This window comes from Aythya fuligula, chromosome 5 (genome assembly GCF_009819795.1).
Source record: "Aythya fuligula isolate bAytFul2 chromosome 5, bAytFul2.pri, whole genome shotgun sequence".
NCBI classification, from domain to species: domain Eukaryota; kingdom Metazoa; phylum Chordata; class Aves; order Anseriformes; family Anatidae; genus Aythya; species Aythya fuligula.
The window spans coordinates 52459353-52481159 of record NC_045563.1 but is presented as its reverse complement, the minus strand read 5'-3'; the positions used below and the strand labels follow the sequence as shown (position 1 = coordinate 52481159).

At 45.1% G+C, this 21807-nt stretch overlaps 1 protein-coding gene across 4 annotated transcripts in view; it reads right to left on the bottom strand.

Moving 5' to 3' along the window:
• Positions 1–977: 977 nt before the first annotated feature.
• TSPAN18 (tetraspanin 18) overlaps positions 978–21807 on the bottom strand; it is a 106318-nt gene continuing 85488 nt past the window's right edge. For all 4 annotated transcript variants that reach the window (XM_032188024.1, XM_032188025.1, XM_032188026.1 and 1 more), the window contains 8 exons: positions 21050–21139; positions 16141–16232; positions 15176–15370; positions 10617–10691; positions 5700–5798; positions 4388–4567; positions 2032–2115; positions 978–1110 (listed from right to left, as the gene is read on the bottom strand). In XM_032188024.1, the coding sequence (XP_032043915.1) occupies positions 1063–1110; positions 2032–2115; positions 4388–4567; positions 5700–5798; positions 10617–10691; positions 15176–15370; positions 16141–16203 (744 nt within the window). In that variant the 5' untranslated portion in view covers positions 16204–16232; positions 21050–21139 and the 3' untranslated portion in view covers positions 978–1062. The remainder of the gene's footprint in view (positions 1111–2031; positions 2116–4387; positions 4568–5699; positions 5799–10616; positions 10692–15175; positions 15371–16140; positions 16233–21049; positions 21140–21807) is intronic.

Genomic DNA, 21807 nt, shown 5'->3' with positions numbered 1-21807 from the left:
ACAAACCTCAGCCTCTCCCATCCAGCACCGTGCCTGGAACTCCCCTTGGGGCAGGAAAGCATGTAGGAGTCCACTGCATGGATCTATGCTAACAGAGCACCACGAACTATATTTATTTTTTTTTGCAAGTACAAAGTGAAAGGCAAAGGCTGGCAAGATTTAAATGCTATTTCCTCCCCTTCTCAGGAAGGCATCAGTGTCAGCTAATCTTGACCAGAGCCACCATTTTTCCCAGGGGACAGGAACACAGCAGGTAACCACTTGCTCTCTCTTTCACAACAACAAACAGTAAATCTAAAAAAACAGGAAGGTAGGCACCAAATTCTTGACCATCAGCCAGCCTTAGACAAGCCCCATTTCTACGCGAGACCACTGTGCCCCTGCTTGAGGCTCCAGAGAAAAGCCAGGCTCACTGAAGTGTTTGACTTCTCTGACAAGTTTCAGGTGATAGGGGCAAAGCTTCCACCAAAGCACGTGTGTTTTCATTTTGTGGCTGGGAATTAAAACCAGAATCATGCAAGCAACAACTGCCTGTTCCTCAGAGGAGCCACCACCACCACCACCACCACTTGTTTTCAAACCCACCTGGGCAGTCACAGACTTCGGCCAACCTGCTGCCTTATCCAGCCCCTGCGCTGCTGTTCTTCAGTCCTTTGCGTCTAAAGCACGATAAAGTTGCAACCAGCAGGCACAGCCTTGCGCTGACGAGCGGGAGAGGCAGTCGTGCTCCTCCTCCCGCTCCCCTCTGCAGGCTCTGTCCTTCGTTAGTGCAATCAGCTGCGCTGGGCTCCTGCTCCACGGCTGCTGCGGGTGGCTCTGGGCAAGGGTCTGGTGTACAGTGTAGTGCACATCACCTCAAAGTTCCAGCCCCTGAAGTACAATCCTTTTGGTCATTCATATATTACAACCCTCTTTTTTTTTTTTTTTTTTTTTCCTTTTTCCCCCCCTACCCCGTTTTGTTAAAAAAAATAAAGTTTTTTGGATGTTTTCAGGTTTTGTTTCTTCTGATTTTCCTTCCTTCTTCTGAGCATGTGGGGAATGTGTCAGTTCACAGGCCGCCTCTTACTGGATCCCTCGGAAGAGACACATGGCAAAGACCATGGCGAACAGCTGGGAAGGGGGGAAAGAAGAGGGCAAAACCAAAATGAGGAACCACAAGAAACAGCTGCGTCTTCGAGAAGAATGGCAAAGCCATCCCCAGCCTCAGGACCATTCCCATCCCTCCCTCCTGCCCAGCCGTCAGCGATGTGATGTGTCGAGAGGCCTCTTCCCACCACCCAGGGGAGGCTGTGGGAAAATGTTTTTTGCCTGCAGGGGATTCCCTCCCTTCCAAGCGGAGCTGCTGCTGGCTGCAGCAGCAGCAGCTTGCTTTCATTTCCAAGCTGCCCTTGGTGTCACAGCGGAGCTCTGCGCCCCACTGCCACTGCCCAGGGGCAGGGTGCACTCGTGGGGGGCTGCTGGGGCCCTGCCAAGCTCCCTCTCCTTTGCACAAGACGTGGGGCTAGGGAAAACACCTGGCCTTGTCCCAGCCATGCTGTTGGGTAGCACTCCTGGGCTAAGGTCCTGTCTGGTGGAAGCCTGTTCTGCAGAAACACCAGCAAAGAGCCAGATGCTAATGCTGGATAATGGAGGTGCTCCTACGGCAGTCCATTTCCAGGCTCTAAACTGAGCTTTTAAAGCAAAGGCACAGTTCGAACACAACCAAGTGACACAGCAGGCAGCTTGCTGGGATGCTGCTGCAGTGAGGACAGGAATCACATCAGGTCCCGAGGCAGGCAGCAGGATCCCCAAAGCCTCTGCGACCAGCGCGGCACAGCTGCAAACTGAGGCAGGGCCAACACGAGGCGGCACTGCAGGCTTGCAGCAGAGGTTATTTCCCTGCCTCTTGTGGCAAGGGACCAAGTGCCCGTCTCTCCCCAGGCAATTAAAAACCACAAGCTGATAACCCGTCCGCACGTCGCAGGAACAGCTCCCTGCCCTGCAGCCGGACATCCACTGACAGTGCTTGTGTTCCTTATCACACAACAGTACCTCGATGGCCAACACTCCGATGGCAAGGGCTCCCGCAAGGTACACGTAGGTCTCAAAGGAGTTCAGGATCACGGTGTAGCAGCCCTAGGAAGGACAAAACACGGTGAGAAACACGGAGCAGCATGCTGCATTGCTCTCGCAGCACAGCCCGTGTGCATATGAGAGGTGCTGTCAGACCCAGGCGCCAAAAGCACGGCTCCCTCTCATTCCCCCACCCAGCCCCACAGCAAGGGAGGCAGCAACCAGCGTGACACTGGCAGGGAGGGGAAGGTTTTGCTGCAGTGGAATGAGAGTAATCCACACACACAATCCCTCACTGACCAAGAGGAATTGTGACTTCTTGCAGAACAGAGGGGAGCAGCAGGGGAGAGACATTTCATCTGCAGAGGGGAGAGACTGAGCACAAAGGAAAGGGCCCTCTGGGCATATGACAGGCAGCTGAGGATGACGAGGGATACAGGCTATTTATTTAAAGCCAAGGCAAGAGATTCTTGCCTTGTATTTCAGTCACAGCCAGCAGCTATTTCACACCCTGGGACCTTTTCTCTGTGCCTTCACCCAGCAGGAGCATGGATGAACACTTGCTGATTCCTGAATATAGGAGAATTAGTCATTAAGAACCCATGGCCATGCACTGCTGTAATCCTTCCATTTCTGCAGCAGAGCTACCATCATCTTTAATGTCATTTGTTACCGCTCACACAATTAACAGCAGGCAGATCCTCTGAAAAGTTTTTAGGGTGGTTCTGGAAATCATCAGCTTATCCTGGCCCCAGTTCTCCCAGCCTAAAATTCCAACCCACCAGCAAATTTCTGCAAATAGGTCACGTATAAAGACAGAAGTAGACTGGAGTTTCTCCAATGTAAAAAGGACCTCTCCTGTCCACTTACACATGCAAACACAGATGTGTAGTTCCATCCATATATCTGGCACGTTTCAATCACCTGATTATTTTGCTTTCACCCCAAAAGAAAATGTCTGAATTGAAAAAATGGCATGACACTTCCATGCTGGTGTCCGTCCCAGACCCTACTCACCAGGAGCGAAACACAGAGGAAAGCAAGGGAAAGCACGGAGGGGACCCACTCATGACACAGCCCCACAGACTGAAGGCCATTTTGGGGCAGTGGCCAAACTATTAAAATCACTCTTTTGTCACCATGAGGCTGCTCAGCTGCAGTTCTGTTCCTGTCATATTTCCACGCTGTAGTGAAAAGGGCTCACAGAAAAACTCTTCCCATAGAAGTGTTAGGCCTCGGCATTACTGCTTAGGAAAAGCTTTTTTTTTTTTTAAAAAAAAAAAAAAAAAAAAAAAAAAAAGCTAAAAATCAGCTTTATCCCTGTTTCTCAAAATGCATTTCTTTCTCCTCCCTGCTGTTTGTCATCTCTCCTTCTCTCTCTCTTCCCTGTCTACTCGTGGCAATCAGACCTGGCAGATGCAGTATGGTGCTGTCTGCTATGATCTCTCACCCAGTGTGCCTTTGCCAACCGTTTCCAGCTGCCAGACAAGGAACAGCTCATGCGCTACTTCCAAACTCCTTTACTCCCTTTCACAGTCTGTTTTCATGTGCTGAAAAGAGAACCGCTGCTTAGACCGGAGAGAAAAGGAGGCTTAGACACGCAGTCAGCACAGAGTTCAGCTGACTTGTGAATGCCGAGATGAACACAGTCAAGAACTTTGCTAGAAAAGTTTTTGAAACTTTAGGTCTTGGGGAAAATATAAAGAAACAGGGCTGGTGGTATCAGTGTCAACGACTTTACTCTGAATTGCCTTGTTCTAGCCTAGCATAGACAAGAATTGCTAAGTCAAGAGACCTGCTCAGAGAAAAGCCCTCTTTTTACTGTAATCAGTAAAAGGGCAGAGAAACACAGCTTTCCAACACTTCTCTTCCTCGGGAAGCGGACATGGTTTTCTGTGGCTGTTTAACCCGCAATCTCTTAGTTGAATATGGTGTTGATGAGTAGTCTTTGTGAACTAAACTGGAGCCCCTGCCACAGCCTATAAGAGCCAAACTCATTACATCATTACTGACCTGTGCTGGCTTGCCAATTAACTTCTTCTCAGAGACAGTACTAACCTTCAGAGCCACAGTAAAGCTTGACATGAACTTCTACCCCACTTCTTAATCCCCTGGGAAAGTTTCCATTATTTCTGCCGATATAGCACAGCACGGACTTAGCAGTCCACACAATGAAGGGGGATGTTCAGAATCAGACATATCCACGACTTCAAAAGCTGTTACCAGTGTAAGCACAGTTGCAAGCTGACCTGCAGTCAGAATGGCACAACCTGCTATCTTCACAACCCACCCATGGCTCCCACAACTCCTTTTCCTGGCATTTGGCACCCCTTACCTGTCGGTTCTGAAATCTCTCAACGCCTGTGAGGCAGGCTTCCTTGTTAATAAACATCCCTTCCCGGCTCTGGAGTTCTCGCTGGCAACAAGCCTCTGGTGTTGCCTCTTCAAAAGAGGAGTTTGGAAGATGGGGGACAGCTTCAAAATCTTCTGGTCCATTCACTCCACAGCAGGCAAACTAGAGAGAGGCATGGAAAAAAAGGAAGACAGTTTATGCTTTGCCCTGAAAAGAGATACCAGAATTCTCCCAAAGACCTGTTTTTGCAGGGATCAAAACTTTAGTCAAAGCAGGGACAAAACAATTGCTGTTTCCAGAGAAGTGGGTTGTGCTTGTACCTCGGAGCTTCTGTTTCATCAAAGCCTCTTTATGAAGTCCCACTGTTCCCATGTCACACTGTGGACTCTAAGGTACCGCTGGGAATATTGCCATGATCTACACAGGGCTTTGGAGCACATCCAGAATGACTTGCTTGAGATCACCCAGCAAGTCTGTAAAAGAGCCAACAGTGCAATCCAGGCTCCCGACTGCCCGTTCTCCCATAGATAATGGTCAGGATTGTTGCTGTTCAAAGGCACTGCTAGGTGATCCAAGAAAGCTCCCTTTTTAGGATTCAAGTCAGGTCCTTTTTAAGGATTCAAGTCATAGTCTGTCTCCTTTCAGTCAGCAAAAGGAAATGTCTTCATTAAAATCCTGAATCAGCATGAAGGGCAGCAATCATCTTTTTCTTATAAGATTAAAATTGACTTTTCCTCTGCAGAGCCTGACATCTTACTCTTCATTCCTGAACAGATACAATGTGGGCTGCACTGAGCCCAAAGTTCATGTGTGTACACACAGACACAAGCACACACAACTTCTTGCAGCAGACAGGAAGGAACAACTTGTAGCAGATAAGAAAAATTCCAATTCCAATGACACAGCCAATCTTTAATCCGCCTGATTAGGACTGTAGTAACAAAGTCAATTTTGATTGCAAATATTTCTGCTTTGAAAATACTCCATTAGGCATACTCCTGCCTCATCGGTCGCCTACCAACTCATTTAACAGGCTGTAGTAAGAAACCTTTAATAAGCACTATTTCTAGCTTTGTGAGCTGGGAACAGTACCAATGGCAGCTCGTGTAGAGAAAGCCTGTCTGCCAAAGGAATTGTCACCTTTGTCCCACTGCTGCCACCACAAACCCTGGTGCTGTGCTTGACACAATGGAGTGGTTGGGGCAGGCTGAACCCAGGCGAGCTGAGGGTGCTGGCTGAGCATGGCACTGAGAGCTGACCACCAGCAGCATGGGACTGGCGTGGCCTGGCTTACCGTGATCATGACAGAGTTCCAGGTGGCGGAGAAGACATCTGTGTCATTGTTCCTCAGGTAATGCTTCTTCAGCTCCTTGGTGAAAAACTCTCTTGTCAACTGAAACACACAGACACAGGCGGAAATGCAAAGGGTTACTGCCAACTTCTCTCTTTAAAGCACATCTTTTAATATTCAGGGCTGTTTGAAAGCATTTCAGAAATTAAAACAAGACTAAAACAGATTTTAGGGAGATCTTCAAATCCATATCCAAATAGTAACTTAACTTACTATATTACTCAAGGTCTGCAATCAAGGCATGATTTTCCCCTCATTTTTCATTTCAAACCAGTTATCTTCCTACTAGCATCAGGGGAACTCCATGTGTGAGAAAGGAGAATCAAGCCCTAATACCAAACTTGCTGGGAATGAAAATGAATTAAAACACATGGAATGAATATGAAATGTTCAAGTCAACTTACAAATCAGAAAAAAAAAGACCGTTTCCCTGACAATGCCTTAGATCTAAACTCACCCACACATGTGAAGAAAAAGAAATCCCCTTTTTATATTTCCAGTGTTTATATAATTTAAACTTTTTTTTTTCCTAAGGTCAACAATAAAAACTAATGGAATTTCATTTACTCCTGTTTACATTTATAGTAAAATAGAAAAACCAAGCCAACATTTCTGCTCAGACTCTCCTCAAAAAGTTAGACACCTTGAAATTACATTTATGTAGGATCACTCTCCAGGGGACTAGTAAATATTCAAACTTAATAGTCTCGTTAAATTGAATACTTTGATTCAATCTTGGGCCCTTTCTATCACTTCAGGATGAAAACTTCAAGGAATCCCCTTTTCAGGCTCCCAATAGGCCTTGACTTGTGTGGGCCCCTGGCTAAAATACCTTCCGAGTTGATCCACACAGACACCATCTCTATGCCAGCGCAAAGCCTCAGTGTTACACCCATGCAGGATTGGGAATTAAGCTGCTCAAGAGAGAGGGTTTTTTTTATCTTTTCTTTCCTTTTTTTTTTTTTTTTCTTTTTCCTTTTTCCTGTTGTTCACACAGTGTAGCACTATGTGTTAGTGCATCTGCAATGAGTTGGTTTCAGGTTCTTGATATGCAACGTGAAATACCACACATACACATACATATGCATGAGATGTATGGGGTGGGCACAAAAGCACAAGCACAAGCTTGGCTGTTCTCTTTGTAACTATATCACAAAACTTAAGGAAAGCCAAGAAGGCTGTGGTCATTCTTTAAAAGACCCAGAACACCACTTAATATTGTTTTCTCTTTTACAGATACAAACTAAGGCAAAACTTAATGACTACATAGACACTGGGTAAAACTTTGTCACGACAACTTGCATGGCATAGGGAGCTAAGTCTCACTACCTTTTAATGAGATTGTCTCATAAAATCTGAGTTCCTAAATCACTTTTAACTCATGGTTTTTTGCTTCCAAAATATTCAAATACCAGAGGATCATAGAGGACTGGCATTTTCCTTTGGGAATTTGGTGCAGTAAGGGGAGGCTAGGCTTGAAGATGCAGAAACATGCCCTCAGTCTTCTCCTTTCCTTCCCTCTCTGCATACTTTACCCACCCAGCATCCTTGCCTGCAGAGACAGCAGCACATTTTTCTGATGCTTGTCTGTTTCTGAAGCACAGACTTTGAAACTGATATTACAGTTGGTAATAATCCCAGCCGGCTGCCTTTGGCCGGGTCTAAAACAAAAGAGTCATTTAAATATAAAGTGAAACCTTTATTTTGACAGCAGCAATCCCAGAGGAAATTGTTCAGAGTTTGTGTGAGATTTTTACGAGACTTGGCCCAAAACAAAGCCTAGTGCTGGAAGGGTAAGTCTGCCAGGAAAATAACTGATTCCATTTCATTGTTCTTAAACTGTTTGTCCTGAACATCTGAAGTTCAGAAAAACGTTAAAAATCGATCAGCAGAAGTGTCTTTATTCTGTTAAAAAATTGCTGACAAAGGAGGACAGCAGTCAGTAAGACAGTCCTACACGCATATCCATGGTCCCCCTGTTGCTGAAGCCAAGGCTGTGCACACTGGAGTACTGTGCAAGCACTGCTCAGAAGGGAGAAAAGGACCTAGTAATAAAATGACATCTTCCAAACACGCTTCTGACAAAGCAGATACATCAGCCACAGCCGCAAGCAATAAAGAGCCATTCAGTCGTGTTCCTTCCTAGCTGATCAGGGGAGAACATCTCCTGTACAGAAACAGCGCGTATGTTTACACACCAGAGCATGAAGTGACCACCAGTGAATGAAGTCACAGAATCACAGAATTGTCTAGGTTGGAAGAGACCTCAAGATTGAGTCCAACCTCTGACCTAACACTAACAAGTCCTCCACTAAACCATATCACTAAGTTCAACATCTAAGTCACCACCACACTGTGCTTCACTGACGCTTCCTCTCACGGCCAATCTCAACAGCAAATATCTCTTTTCTCCCTTCCTTCTGCGTCTAAAATTTCTTTTACTCCCACAGCTATTAATAATTTAACTCTGCTGCGTGCTGGGGAGCTGGTTTGCATGTAAAACCATACAAGAGAAAACTGCACCAAACATTATCTGGAAAGCGAGCAGATAGAGCTTGCCCTTTTCTTGTGTCTGATTTTCTACACCCAGCGTGGCTACAGCCATAGGTACTGGTTCAACGACCATCACTGAACCTGGTAGGCCTCCAGGAAATGTTGGTTGCCCAAATGTGCTCTTACCACTGCAAGCCTTGAAAGTAACTTCTTGTTTCACAGGGAAGAGAAAAGCACATCTGAACCTGACCTTAAATGACTACTGTGAAGACTTCTTCCTGACACAGGATCACTGGGAGATCACCCCACGGGCATTCTGCCCAGCCATCTGGCTAACCCACAGATAACAGCAAAATTAGCTGCAAGTAGTTACCCAGCCAGAGGAGCTACCACCAAAACATACAGCAACAGCAAAACAAGTTTTTTGTTCAGAAGAAACCCTAAGAGCGGACAAACAACAAGAATTTTCAGACTGAGTTTATCTTCTGCGTAGAGCTATCTGCAGCTATGTTGGGATCCTGACACCCTTCATTTCTTCCCATTTCTGCCTCTTCTGTCAGTCATTCTGACAGAGTGGGAAGCTGGTGATGCAAACGAGACAAGCTCAGGAGAGACAGCAGAATAGCTTGCTCCCTTGCAAGTTTTGCCTCACAAACCATCACCAGATGTCACAGAAGTCTAGAATAACCACTGCGATCTTATCTGGCGAGTGCCACATCCCCGCGCATCCCATGGCTGCCAAGGAATGGCAGATCCTGATGCTCTGCAGGACTCTAATGGCTGAGGGAAGAAGGCACAGCCATCCCACACACATGACAAACTTTGTTCCTTGTGCCTCTCCTAAGCTCCCCACAAACCTGGCTCACCGGGCAGTGTGTTATCTCCCCTCTGTGAAGATCATACCTGGGCCTGCCGGGAAGCACACGGGTGCGAGGCGTTTCTACGTGTGCGGTCTGCTGCTTGTGCCGTACCAAAGGAATTCCCTCAGAGCTCCTAACAGCAGAGTTGTAATGACCAGAACACACCAGACCCCCCGGGCTGCAGCCTATTTACAGAGCTGCAGCTATTCCCACAAAGGCATGGTCTCAAAGCCTAGGCTGTAATGGGGCGCCCACACTGTGTACAAAGTGAGTTTTTTTTTCCCCACTGTTCAAATCCAAGGCAAAGACAAAAGACCACCGGCTTATACAGGGGAAAAAAAATGCTCCCACTACCTCTCCCCGGACTATCCTACCGTACAAACACTGCACTGTTTTGCCGTGAGCTTTTTAAGTATTGATTCTTTGCTTACCAAAATCTCTTAATGTGAATAAAACTAAAAGTATATCCTGGCTCAAGAAAATGAAAATCTGATCATCATTTTAAAAGGTCCTTACTTGCTCATGCTACACCTCTGTGACAATCAATACAGGAAATGCGCTGTAAGTTCTCTTACTGCTGGCAGATGCCAAACAAACAAGATAAAAACTAACAGTCACTAACTAGTGACCACCATCACTAGCTGATGTTTTGTCACTGCCATCACTCAGAGTCGTATTTCAAAGGTGGGCTGCCTTGAGAAGGACGAACCTACTTCAGTCAGGCTCTTCTTTGTGCATGTGGGGATGTGGAAAAATGCAGAGACTCTTGCAGGTTTGGGAAACAATGAGGCGACGCTTACTCCTAGCATGGGGGGGATGATGGGCATATAATAATATGCACAGGAGCAGTGCAGAGAAAGGCTACACCATATAAAGCTGTGGAGAGAAGGATTCGAAATTTGTAAGCAAGGCAACATGCAAGAGAACCATTGATGGGACTCAAAAAAGGACATGGGGAGATTTGGTCAGAGCAGGCTAGGGGGCGTGTCTTACAAGCAGCATTGAGAGGAATCTGGCAAGTATTAGAAGATGAAAATTTAAAACAAATATTAAAAGATGCACAAGAGAGTTTTTAGCACAGCAGACAGAGCAAGCATTGGCTCTGCTGGGGAAACGGGAGGTTTCACCGTTAATATTAATATTAAACATATGCTATATTGAAAAAAGAAAACAGTGCTTTTAACCTTAGTGTGACTTTATTATAAAGCTTCTCCCTGATGGAACATGCACTTGGTTTGGCTGTGAAAGAACCGAGAAGACTGAAAACTCCAGGACTTAAGTGGTCCCCCAGCATATATATCTTTTGTACATAAACCATCCACCTTGCACATGCCAAACTAGTTAGCATTCACTGGCTTGCTGGCAGTTCTGCAGCCTGAAGATAGTAATGAAGCAGGTTTGTTGGCATTTGAAACAAACAGTCACTATCAGCCACCATCTGAACACCACACTCCAGCTGGGTACAATCCCACTGAGGTTCATATTTTGCCCACCATAGGATACTTACATTTTCTCTGAAGATAAAAGCCAGGATTGCAGCTGAGAGCTCCGCCAGGAAGATTAACAAAATAAACATGAAGAACTACAGGAGAGAAGATAGAGGAAAAAAAGAGACATACCATTATGTGCACGCAATAGGCATTAGGAACACAAGGTTTGCAAGTCACCAAAGACATGGAAAATATAACTGAGGAAATTTATTTTCCTACCAATTAAAAAACAAAACAAAACAAAACAACAACAACAACAACAAACAAACACACACAAACAAAACTACGAGACTATAACCTGGGGCAGTCGTAGCCCCTCCTCTGATCGTATCACAGGACATGGGAGCTCACAGCACGTTTTGGCTTGTTCTAATGGGTACAGCAGATAAGGCTTATCTGCTAAGGATCCTTATCATCCCCTGATAAATCTTCACCAGGTTAAAACAGGAAAGCCTATTTTAATAGAAAAAGTTATGTGATTGTGTAGATGCTCATATAGGGTTAAGCTGTCCTGACACAGTGGGGGGAATTGATGCAGGTAGCCCATCACACACGCACCCCTACACACACAGCCCTGCTCACCACAACATAAACAGCTCTCCTGTAATATAACCACAGCTCATTTCATGTGAAGGAGGCAGTTACCGAAATAGTTACACCTATGACGAAAAACTGGACCCTTTTTGGAGCATTCTCCATTTCAGGAGAAAATCAACCTTGGTTAACAGCATCCCCCTCCACACGATGGGGTTGCACTGAGTTAGGTACACCAGTCACTCAGTTGCTGTTCTCCTGTTACCAGGCCAAAACAATTCACCGTGCCTTCCTCATGCACCCCACAGAAGTAAATCAGACCTACGAGAACTCATCCACACAGAGACTGATGCTGTGCTGGGAGGAAAGTGTCCCCAGGACCTTTTTTGCTAAGATCCCTCAGGCGCTGCGGAGTTTCCTGCCCAGGATGAACGCTGCGACCTCCTGCCTAGAGGCAGCACAGAAAGCTGGCCCACAACTTGAAGTACAACTTCTGATTTTTTATTTTATTTTTCTTTTATTTTTCTGTATAAGAAGGCTATTGAAGGTCCTTCTGAAACAGAAGGAAGGCAGATGGGGCCAGAAGTACTATTAAGATCCCCAAGCAATGATTTATAAACGATGTCTGGAATGCTGTGCACCATGTATTTTGGTAACGGAGAGAAAATTCAGACCACCTAATTGAAACATGAAAATGTTCTTTTGGTGTCAATTATCAGAGCTGTAAGTGATTTTTCCCCACTGGAAAAATGCACACATTACCCTGTCCCATTTGTCTTCCTGCCTCTGCAATGGAAACAAAAGAAAAGGTTCCCAGGCTCAAATGACACACAAGACGAGTCAGATGGACAGGGACTTCAGCCTGCTAACAGAACACCGTGGCTTGATTTGCTGAACTAGTTAACTATAATTTATTCTTACTGCTAGAGTTGTACATGTGGCTTCTTTTTTTTCCTGCTCAGAGACTGTTTTGTTTTTAATTTCACCATAGGAGGGCAAAGAACAAGTGATGAGGATGAACCACGCTTTGCAAATCCACATCATCACCCATCAAGGGATCTCAGCATAGTCACTAAGAGGTCTAAGGTGGTGATCAAGTGATTAATCCCATCACCTTGCTAATTGCATTTCATTTACTGATTACTAGGAGACACACATTCACCCGAGCTCCAGCACAGGTCTGTGCAGAAGTGGAAGCAGCCAATTCCCAGATTCTGTCTGATAAGCTTCATTATCATTCCCAAACTGATTTACACTTACATTGTGTAGTCTGCATTACCATTACAGATTTGAAATAGTTATTGTAGAAAAAACATGAGCAGCCATTAGGGCTGATGAGAAAAAGGAGATGGATCATCAGTGTTTCAGAACTTGCTCTCATTCTGCATTTTAAGGAAGGGCTGTATCTGCTTATTATGTTTTGCCTCCCAGAATTAAATTAAGCAATTACTGATATATGAGAGCACTAAACAACCACTTGGTCAGTGCAGTGTATGGGACACTGCAGCCTCACGTTCAAATTCAGGTGCTGAGACCCTGAATACAGGTACCCTCTTCATCCAAGGTGAGGGCCTGAACATCCTTGGAAGTGCTGTCTCCCATTTTGGTCAAAAACCTCGCCTCAGCTCCTGGTGATGCCTCTCCATTTGTCAGAAATTTCTACAAATCAGCATTTCACATTTGTTTTTCACAACACATCTGCCATTCCAGTTTCAGCAATGCTGTTCTGGAAAGAGCTGCCACTGTCCTTTAATCCAAAGGACACATTTTCATGCTGAAAAGTGACTACTGCATCTGTTTTATAAGAGTGCAAAACAGGACATTTGCACTCACAACTAAGACAAATCAAGCTAACACAGACTTCTCTTGTTGCAGACTTGAATGCAATTGTGTCAAAATGACATTATTTGCACATTATTTTTTGTACATTCATCAGCATTCTGGATTCTGATTTTTATGGTGTTGTTTTGCAGCCATAGGGTCTTTAGGGCAATTCAGAATTCACTCAATCTTCAGTTTAGAGCACAATGCTTGTTGCTTTTTGTGAGTCAGGTTCAAATGCTGGGAAATCTAGAAACACTTCACCGCCTTGTGGTTAAGGCAACACGCTAGGCTCCACAGTGATTTTTCAGTGGTGGTGGTGGTGAGGTGTTGTTTTTTCCTCAAAAGACAAGCAGCTTAAGGTAAAATAAATGGCCTTGCAAATACAGAAGCCAGAACTTAGAGAACATGCATGTGTGCATCTGTCTCGTCCCTTCTATCCTCTATTTACATTTAGACTGAAAGCTTCAGATATACATTATGCATCACTGTGAAATCTCACTTGAGCAGCTCTGGCTCATCAATTCTTTAACAACTTTGTAAGTGGACTTGATTTGATCAGGCAACTTCTCCCCAAGCACCACCTCTGAAGCCTAACACTCTCAGTTCCGCAACGGTATTTCCAGTCTCGCTGGCATACGCTCATGAATGGTTTGCCTTTCCGACGCCTGAAACTTACTCCCATCAGACTTCTGCTTTCACAGATCTTTCATGCTTTTTAAGGTTAGCTGGTGTGGTCCCAAAAAAGCAGAAATGAGCAAAATATTTCTCCTCATTTGGTATCAACACAGGTTTTTGTACAAGTGCTTTGCTGCTACTGGACACGGGATGGCAGGTTACAAGAGTTGACTTCTACACCAGAAGCCCTGCTCAGGCTGGAATACCAATTCCTCATCCAGTGATTATTTTTAGAGTTCCTTCTAGTCCCAGGCATTACTTCCAGCCCACATATTTCTCACATCCCAAGTATAAAATAAAAACATAAATAAATAAATAAAGCAGCAGGGCTCGGAATTACTTCTATGAGTCAGAAAAGTAATAACCACAAAATTGAGTTTACTGGAATATAACTAAAACACCTGGAGGAACACTCAAACTGTGGTGTAACGCTACTGACTCCAGCGATGCTAAGTCAGGAAAGCGCATGGCTCAGAAGCCCCTTTTCTAGCCAGATTCCTCAATCTGTATGCAGCTTACATGGTCCAAACTGAAAATAATTTTTTCCCCATTCATTTTCAATCAGTATTTCTCATACTTAAACATATTCAATACTTAAACATAACTGCTAGTTTTTAATCTGATTGGGACAGGCTCTGGAGTAACGTCAGGCTCATTGGGCCTGACTCTTCACATTTTATGAGATTCCTTTAGGCAGATTTCCCTGACTTCACAGGTGATATATTTAGTTTTCTGATTTACTTCTGAGATGAGTTACCACAGATCAAACCCACAATGGCTTCTAGAGAAAGGCTCTCGTGTGCAGGTCATGAATTCAAAGGGTGGGTGAGCAAAATGCCAGAAAGAATTAATCTCAGTGGAGCCAGGCTGACCTCGAAGAAAAAAAAAAGTTTCTCTTTTTTAAAAAAGTGGACTTTCCTATTCTGTTAAGAGACAAGCCTGTTTCACACTGTGAAGCAGCTGTGCAAGATACAATCATAACAAAACACTGTAAGAGGGAGACTTAAACAAACATAAATAAAAACAAACCAACAGACTCAGAGGGAGAAACAAAAGGTCACATTTGACAGAAGTGAGAAATAAAACTATAGAGCTTTGTGTTTTGACACATAATTGGCAATGTCTTCAGCTAAGAGATAATGGCTGGAAACCCTGCAGTATCAGAATTTATGGCAGAGGTCAAAAAAGACTTATTTTAGTGGCTAGCTCTTTGCAAATATTACCTGATGACCACATGGGCTGAAATTTAACCCTATCATTCAAAGGGAAATTGGCCTGAAAATAACAAATGTGGTTCATTTTAGGAGCAAAGTAGATGCTCCCAGACTCCGCACTCACTGGACTCAAGCCTGGTGCAGGGAAGAAGCAAATTCTCTGCCTCACTAGTAAAAATGCCCTAAGTTTATTTAATACCTAAGGCAATAACGGCTACAATAATGGACATCCATTCACGCACTTATCACAGCATCATCTATTCAATGAAAAAGTCTCCGCCGCTCCTGGGAAACACCAAAAGGCCAGCAGAAGGTGCAAGGACACTTACAAAAAGCAGGAGGCATTTGTTCTCACGGATGGCGCCGCAGCAGCCAAGGAAACCCAGCAGGAAGAGCATCGCTCCCATGGCCAGCATGATGTACGCTCCGGTGAAGAGCAGAGGGTTGGCAGCCACTATCTCTCGAAAACCTGTTGGATCCACAATGACCCAGATCCCAACTCCCAGCAGGCATGCTCCTCCCAGCTGTCATGGAACAACGAGAAGGGAGAGAGGGAGATAGGTCAACATAAGCAACTGCTGTGGGAAGACTGGGTTCAGTAGTATCTTTTGATCAGAGGTGTTCTGGAGAATCTGTGTTTCTCTGTGACACGCATTATCTGCTGAGCAGGTGATTGCTGACGTGATGCTCCTACTGTCTCTTGCTCATTAAATGAAACATTTGCAGTAAAAGCACATTTCTTTCTCGACACTTCACTCTACCAACTGTTGATTCCCTGCCTAATCCTGAAAGATTGCATCTCAGGTTGCTGCCACGTCTGCAGGGGACAGACAAGTGAAGCAGCACACAAGAACCTTCCCCGACACAGGGGTCGCCTTGCCCCCACTCTGGGCAGGGTGGTTGGGCGCTCCCACCCTTATTGCCAAAGGCAGCAGCAACATGGGTCACCAAAAACAACTCTACATGTGGTAGGATAATGGCTGTTTCCTAGTCAAAACCTCTTCTGCCATTCAGGGTTAGACCATGTACACCAGTAGTTACAGCTTTCCCACTGGTTTCCCTTGCCAAGGACGGACATAACTCAGACAACAGTGACCGCTGTGCTGCCTTGCTGAATGCCTGAGCATCTTTGGCTGCCATAAAAAAAAAAAAAAAAAAACACCTTGGTGATTGCTAGTGCAAAGCTGAGGGCATCTTCTGGCAACTTTACCAAATTACAGCGTGTTCTGCTGGGGAGTAGCAGGCTGCTGGAAACACGAGGATGCAGGACAGAAAGTTGATTCCAAATACTTACGAATATAAAGAAATTGAAAAGAAACATCAGGTACTTCATGCAGCTCAGACAGTCTCCCTCCATGGTCTTCAGGCTGCTTGATCCAATTCTTCCTGCAAAACACCAGAGTTCCCTTAGCACGCTGAATGACACAGGATAATTTCCATTTGTATTCCCCCCAGACCCTGTGGAGTTCATTGTACAGAAGGGCTCATTTCTTAGCTGAACACAGTACCATAGCACAGGTTAATAAAAGATAAAGTTCACTGCTAATTCCCTTTGCATTCTTCCAGGTGTAGAGGAGAATGCAGATGGGAAGAGGAAGGTTGCAACAGAAGAAAGAGCAGAAAAATGTTTCAGGGGAAACATTTAGATGGTTAGAGGAGGTGGGCTGGGAAGCTTTTAATCACAGGGGGGGGAAAAAAAAAAAGTCATTTTTGCATCTTGATACGCCTGCATTAGACCACAAACTGCTTAGGACAGTACTTGTAATGGAAGAGCAGCGACACATTTTCACTAGGTGAGGCAACATTAGAAGAAAATTTCTGCCCCCAAAAGCTTGCTGTTAAATGAATTGACTGTGTCTCCCAATGTGCAATTATATCACCAAGCACCCTACAGGGACAGACAAACGAATACATAAAATAGTAAAACTTTCACTGAAACAGAAGCTAATGCAGTCACTGCACCTTGCACAGATGGATGCTCACATATGCAAACACAGAGGCACAATTTTGCTAAGCTCTCTAGAGAAGCCCTCCGAAAGCCTGCATGCTTCTTAACCTATCTCTTCCCCCTTGGCCACAGCAAATGCCTTTCCCAAAACAGACCTACACCCAATTATATGATGTTAGCAAAGTATACTCAATCCACTCGAAAGAATAAACCAGAAATTATCCAAGGTTTTCACCAGCTCAGAAATAAAACTCTTTCTTCATTGCTCTTGTTAATCCACAAAATGAAGGAGTGCTGTCAAGCCCCGTGCGGTCCTTCCTTCTGCAGCCACGCTCTGCTTTAGCCAAGAGGCTGAGAAAACCCAGGGCAGGCAGCGCTCCCAGCCAGGGGCTGCTGAGGTGAACAGCCAGATCCGTAGTGTGTCTGTGTTTGCCAGACTTCTTTGATTTACTTTAAAAATCAACACAGTTCTTTCCTAGTGGCAAAACAGGGAGAGGCATGAGTGGTGTGATGTAGGAGCTCCTGTACCCAACTGTTCTGCCCAGAGAGACTCACAGCCGCTGCTGTGAACACAGGAGGTGGAATGGGGTGCAGAGCTCTTCGGTGGGCCTGCAGGAGATGCCCACAGCTTCCTGAGGGTGTTTAAAGCCATGTCTGCCAATCTTACAGAGAGAGGAGATCTGGAGGAACAGAAGGGAAAGGAGCTGGGGAGGGAATTTTTCATTTTAACGTGAAAGGTGAACCTCCAAGTTTCACTGACCCATGAACTTGGAAGCTATGGTAGAGAGGATACAAGACGATGAACAAATGAAGAGAATACTGGTACTCGAAAAGCCCCAGAATAGTGGCACTCACACGTTCCCATCATCACACACAAAAAGTTATGCCCCAGTGGAACACAGGATAGCAAAATCCCACTCTGTCAGCCACTGCCTGAAAGTTCTCAGAGAAGCTTCTGAGTCCTGCTGCCTTGAGCACCCACCCACATGACCTATATCATAGTTGTCCTAGGCAAAAAAAATTATAAAAAGGAAACCAGTTCAGCTGTACTGTGCCGCTTTGCATCAGGCATGCTCATCTCACTGCACAGGCACCCACAGGAAAAACAGGCCAAGAAGCAGCAACTCCTGAGTCCAGCCCTGTCCTGCTGCTTTACAGTGTAGATAAATCACATTCCTGCCTTATTTTACCTTCCACGTTGGGGTCTGCTTCCTCTGCAAGACGAGCAGGCTTCCTTGAACAGCTCTGATTCACACTAGCTGAGCACAGGCCTCCTCTTCTTTTCAAAGACAAACCTAAGCTACAATTCCTTGCATTACTCCTTCACATGCAGCTACTCAGTATGTTAAAATGTTTTCTAGGCGCGAGCTGGGAAGGGAGACTAAATCTACTGAGCAGTAGTCAGGTCCTGAAAACATCACTGCCAGGGCTGGCATGGTCATGCAGCCTCAGTAACCTGGGAGCAGCAGAAACAAATACACCCTCAGCTTTGACAAGTGAGGGTTCCCCTGTTTGCCTGGCCCAGAAATTGTTGCAGTGGTGCTGCTGGGTTCAGATTTGTGATTTCTAAAATCACCATGCTTCACACAGCAAAACAAATAAGTGCAACCCAGCTCACCGTGCTGTGCTTCAAGCCGGGAACACTCCTAGTGGGCTCACAGATCCCACAAGCCTTCCAGCTCAAGATGTGCAAATGAAGTGTGTCACCGGCGACAGCACGAGGACTGGGCTGGGAAGCCTGGAATAGAGCTTCTCAGAGATTCACATCATAAGAGCTGCACACAAACGTTCAAAAGAATGCCAACCCACTGATCTGATTTGAGAACTGGGAGCCCTGAGTGTCTTTGTCAGTACTGGAACTTACAGCTCGGAGAGATCCACACGTAGCAGCAGGATGAACCCCTTCCAATTTCGTCTGAGCACACATATCCCCAAACAGCACATGAAAGCTCACCATCTGGATCCTTTGACTGCGCCGATTAAAACAGGGCAGATCAATCTGAGGTCATGATATGACCCCTTATACAGCACTTAAAACTCTTCCAAGTCAGAGCTCAGCCACTTCAGCGTATCTGAAATGTGTTCCCATCTAGTTCGTACAAGTAGTAGTGCTCCAGACTTGGAAGGGCATATAACGAACGCTATTTACAAACAATACAAGCAAAATGCAAATAATGTTCCTTACAAACAATGTCATTACTAAACCATTTGTGGTAACTGCTGCCTTACTAATTAGCTGAAAATATCTCCGATCACAGGCTGCAAGGAAAAAATAACTAACATGAAAGGACAATCCTGACCCACAGAGCTGCTTTTTTCTTCCACTTTTAATCCATACAAACAAAAGGCAAATTTTTTTTGTTACTCTTACTGCACACTGATGCAAGTGAGATAAAATCTGAACGCATACGTCTTAATCTACCCTTTAAAAATATCATCTCTCCCCTCCTCCAGGCCTCAAATTTGTGACAGATTAAGTTCTCCTCTGCAGGAGACATTTAATGCTAAGCAAACATTAACAGTCAGAACTGCAGAAGACAGCGGCTGACAGATGCTTTCCCTGGCTTGTCCCATCTCAGACCTGTGAGACATATAAGATGCATTTGTTTTTGTCTGAAATGTAGCTATAAATGTTCCACTTTCTCTTAGGCAGCTTATTCAACATTTTCCCCCTCATATGAATTTTATCCGGCAAAGTGATTGGGAGGCTAAAAACCCCAGCAGTGTAGCCAGGAAACACGCCCCAGCTGCTCTAATCAGTTAGGAATAAAGTCTAATTTTTCAAGGCAATGCATTTTTTTGTCCTACAACCACCATTTATTTCCTTCCTTCTGACATTGATTTTTGCACGCCTTGAAGCTACCTTGAACTTCTCTTATCTAAAGGCAGCTGCTCAACCATTCTCCTGAAAACCGCTTACGTGTTTCTCCCTGCTACCACTGAAATTTCCCTCTACCCCCAAATCCCTTTCACAATGGACTGAAACTTGCAGTTTCCCTTCAAGTGCTCCTCCACCTTTGCCTTGGCGATGAAATCACAGAAAAATGTAGGTTGGCTAGGACCTCTGGATGTCATTGAGTACAACACCCACTGCCTCCAACCTGGGCCAGTTCCAGGGCTCGTTCCAACTTCAAAGTTAGAGCAGGCTGCTCAGGGTCACATTTTGTTAAGTTTTGAGTATCTCCAAGGGCTGAGATATCCCAGTCTCCATGGCACTTTTTCCAATGTTTCACCACCCTCACTGAGAAAATATTTTTCACAACAGCTGTTCAAAAAAGCATCCAAGTTACCTTGTGGCAAAAAGAACAAGAGCATTCCTCAGATGTGGCAGTCTACCATAACTCTCAGAAGCACCTTATCATCACCAGTATAAATTCTTGACTCTTCCATACCGTTACTACTCCTACCCTCTACAAAGACAAGTGTGTGAACCATTTTCCACATACAATTCAGACATTGTGCACTTGCTTGATGGCTCATCAGAGTCTCACAGTTTCTGCAACTGGATAGAAATCACAGCATAACCAAGACTGGAAGAGACCTCTAGAGGTCACCTTGTCCAACCCTCACACAAACCACTTTTTCAATCTCTTATCTTCTATCACATTGTCCATGTATTTCTTCTTCTCACATAAGTATCTCCTTGCCTTCATCATATATGATGACCTTGTCCACTGAACTGATCCCACCGCTTACTTGAAGACCTGCTGCATCTCCTACAAAATATGAGCCAGTGGCTTGAAGAGCAAATGCTGCTAACTCACACTTACTCTCATATTTACACATAGCACAACCAAGTAAAAGCAGAAGATATATTCGAAGTTCTCCCCACCAACACGGCGCACACCCCTTGGTTTGAAGGTATGGGGACTTGGCTCAGGCTGCTTCCCTTCCTTCACAGAGGCAAGCAGTTCTATGTTCAGTATTTGCAAGCAGTATCTAGCTTCTTTTAAACCAAAGCAGTGGAGTCCGCTAACAGAACTTATCTAGTAGTTGGTGCCTTCCAGAAAACCCTCTCAGAGTATGACTTCCACACAGTCTGCCCCTCTAGACAGAACAGAGATAGGGGCAGACTGAATTGGGAGACTGAAGAGGGATCACTTGGCACAGAACACCTCACAGGTGACATGACAGCAGATGAGCTGTGCACTTCTTACCCCACTCCTGCACACCACAGCTACATCTAACTAGCCCTGGCAGAGACACAGAGAAAGCATCTGAAACGCAGAAAGAAAGAACCATAAACAAGGTTCACCTTTGGAAATCTTGGGACTTGTAGCAGAGTGTCTTTTCTAGTCTTTAATCTTCTGTGTGTCCCATATATCTCTTTGTTGCCAAGCTTGTCCTGTAAGAGAAAAACATGCAATTACTGCAGAAGTGAATAAAATACAACTTTGTTAAATACACAATTTATTAAAACAAACCATCCTGATGAATATGCTTGGTCTAATTTCCACCTTAATTTAGTGTACATTAGCACTAATGAAGAGCTTTTAATACCCAGTGAGGGATCTGATTCCTCAGAATCGCTTTAACAACATTTGGGGTGTTTTAAATGCCCACAGACCACATGTAAATCTATAGTCCCATTGCATACGCACCTCATACCACAACAGTGCTAGATTAATAGCAGCTGCACCTTCAATATTTTATAGGAGGTTTAGACAAACTTTAATCTGCTGTGACTTTACAGCCCATTTACTGGGAAAATGGAAAAGGCAGAGGAATGGAGATGGAATGTGTCTTTGGGAGGCGCAGCACAGCCGTAAGGAGTGACGGCCTGAGACGCTGGGCGCTCTCCCTCGTCCTCCCTGCCATCTCTCACGTGAAGTTGAGCAAACTATTTCCTCTCCCTCTGCCTCATTTCCACTGCCTGTGGAGCAGTGAGAGAGGAGCCACAAAGCCGCAGCACCGCCTGCCCGAAGCCTCAGAGATAAACCGGTGCCGGCAGAGGGCCCTGGGTGCAGACCGACGCTGCCCTTGAGCGAACAGCAACAATTTCCTCAGATGTAC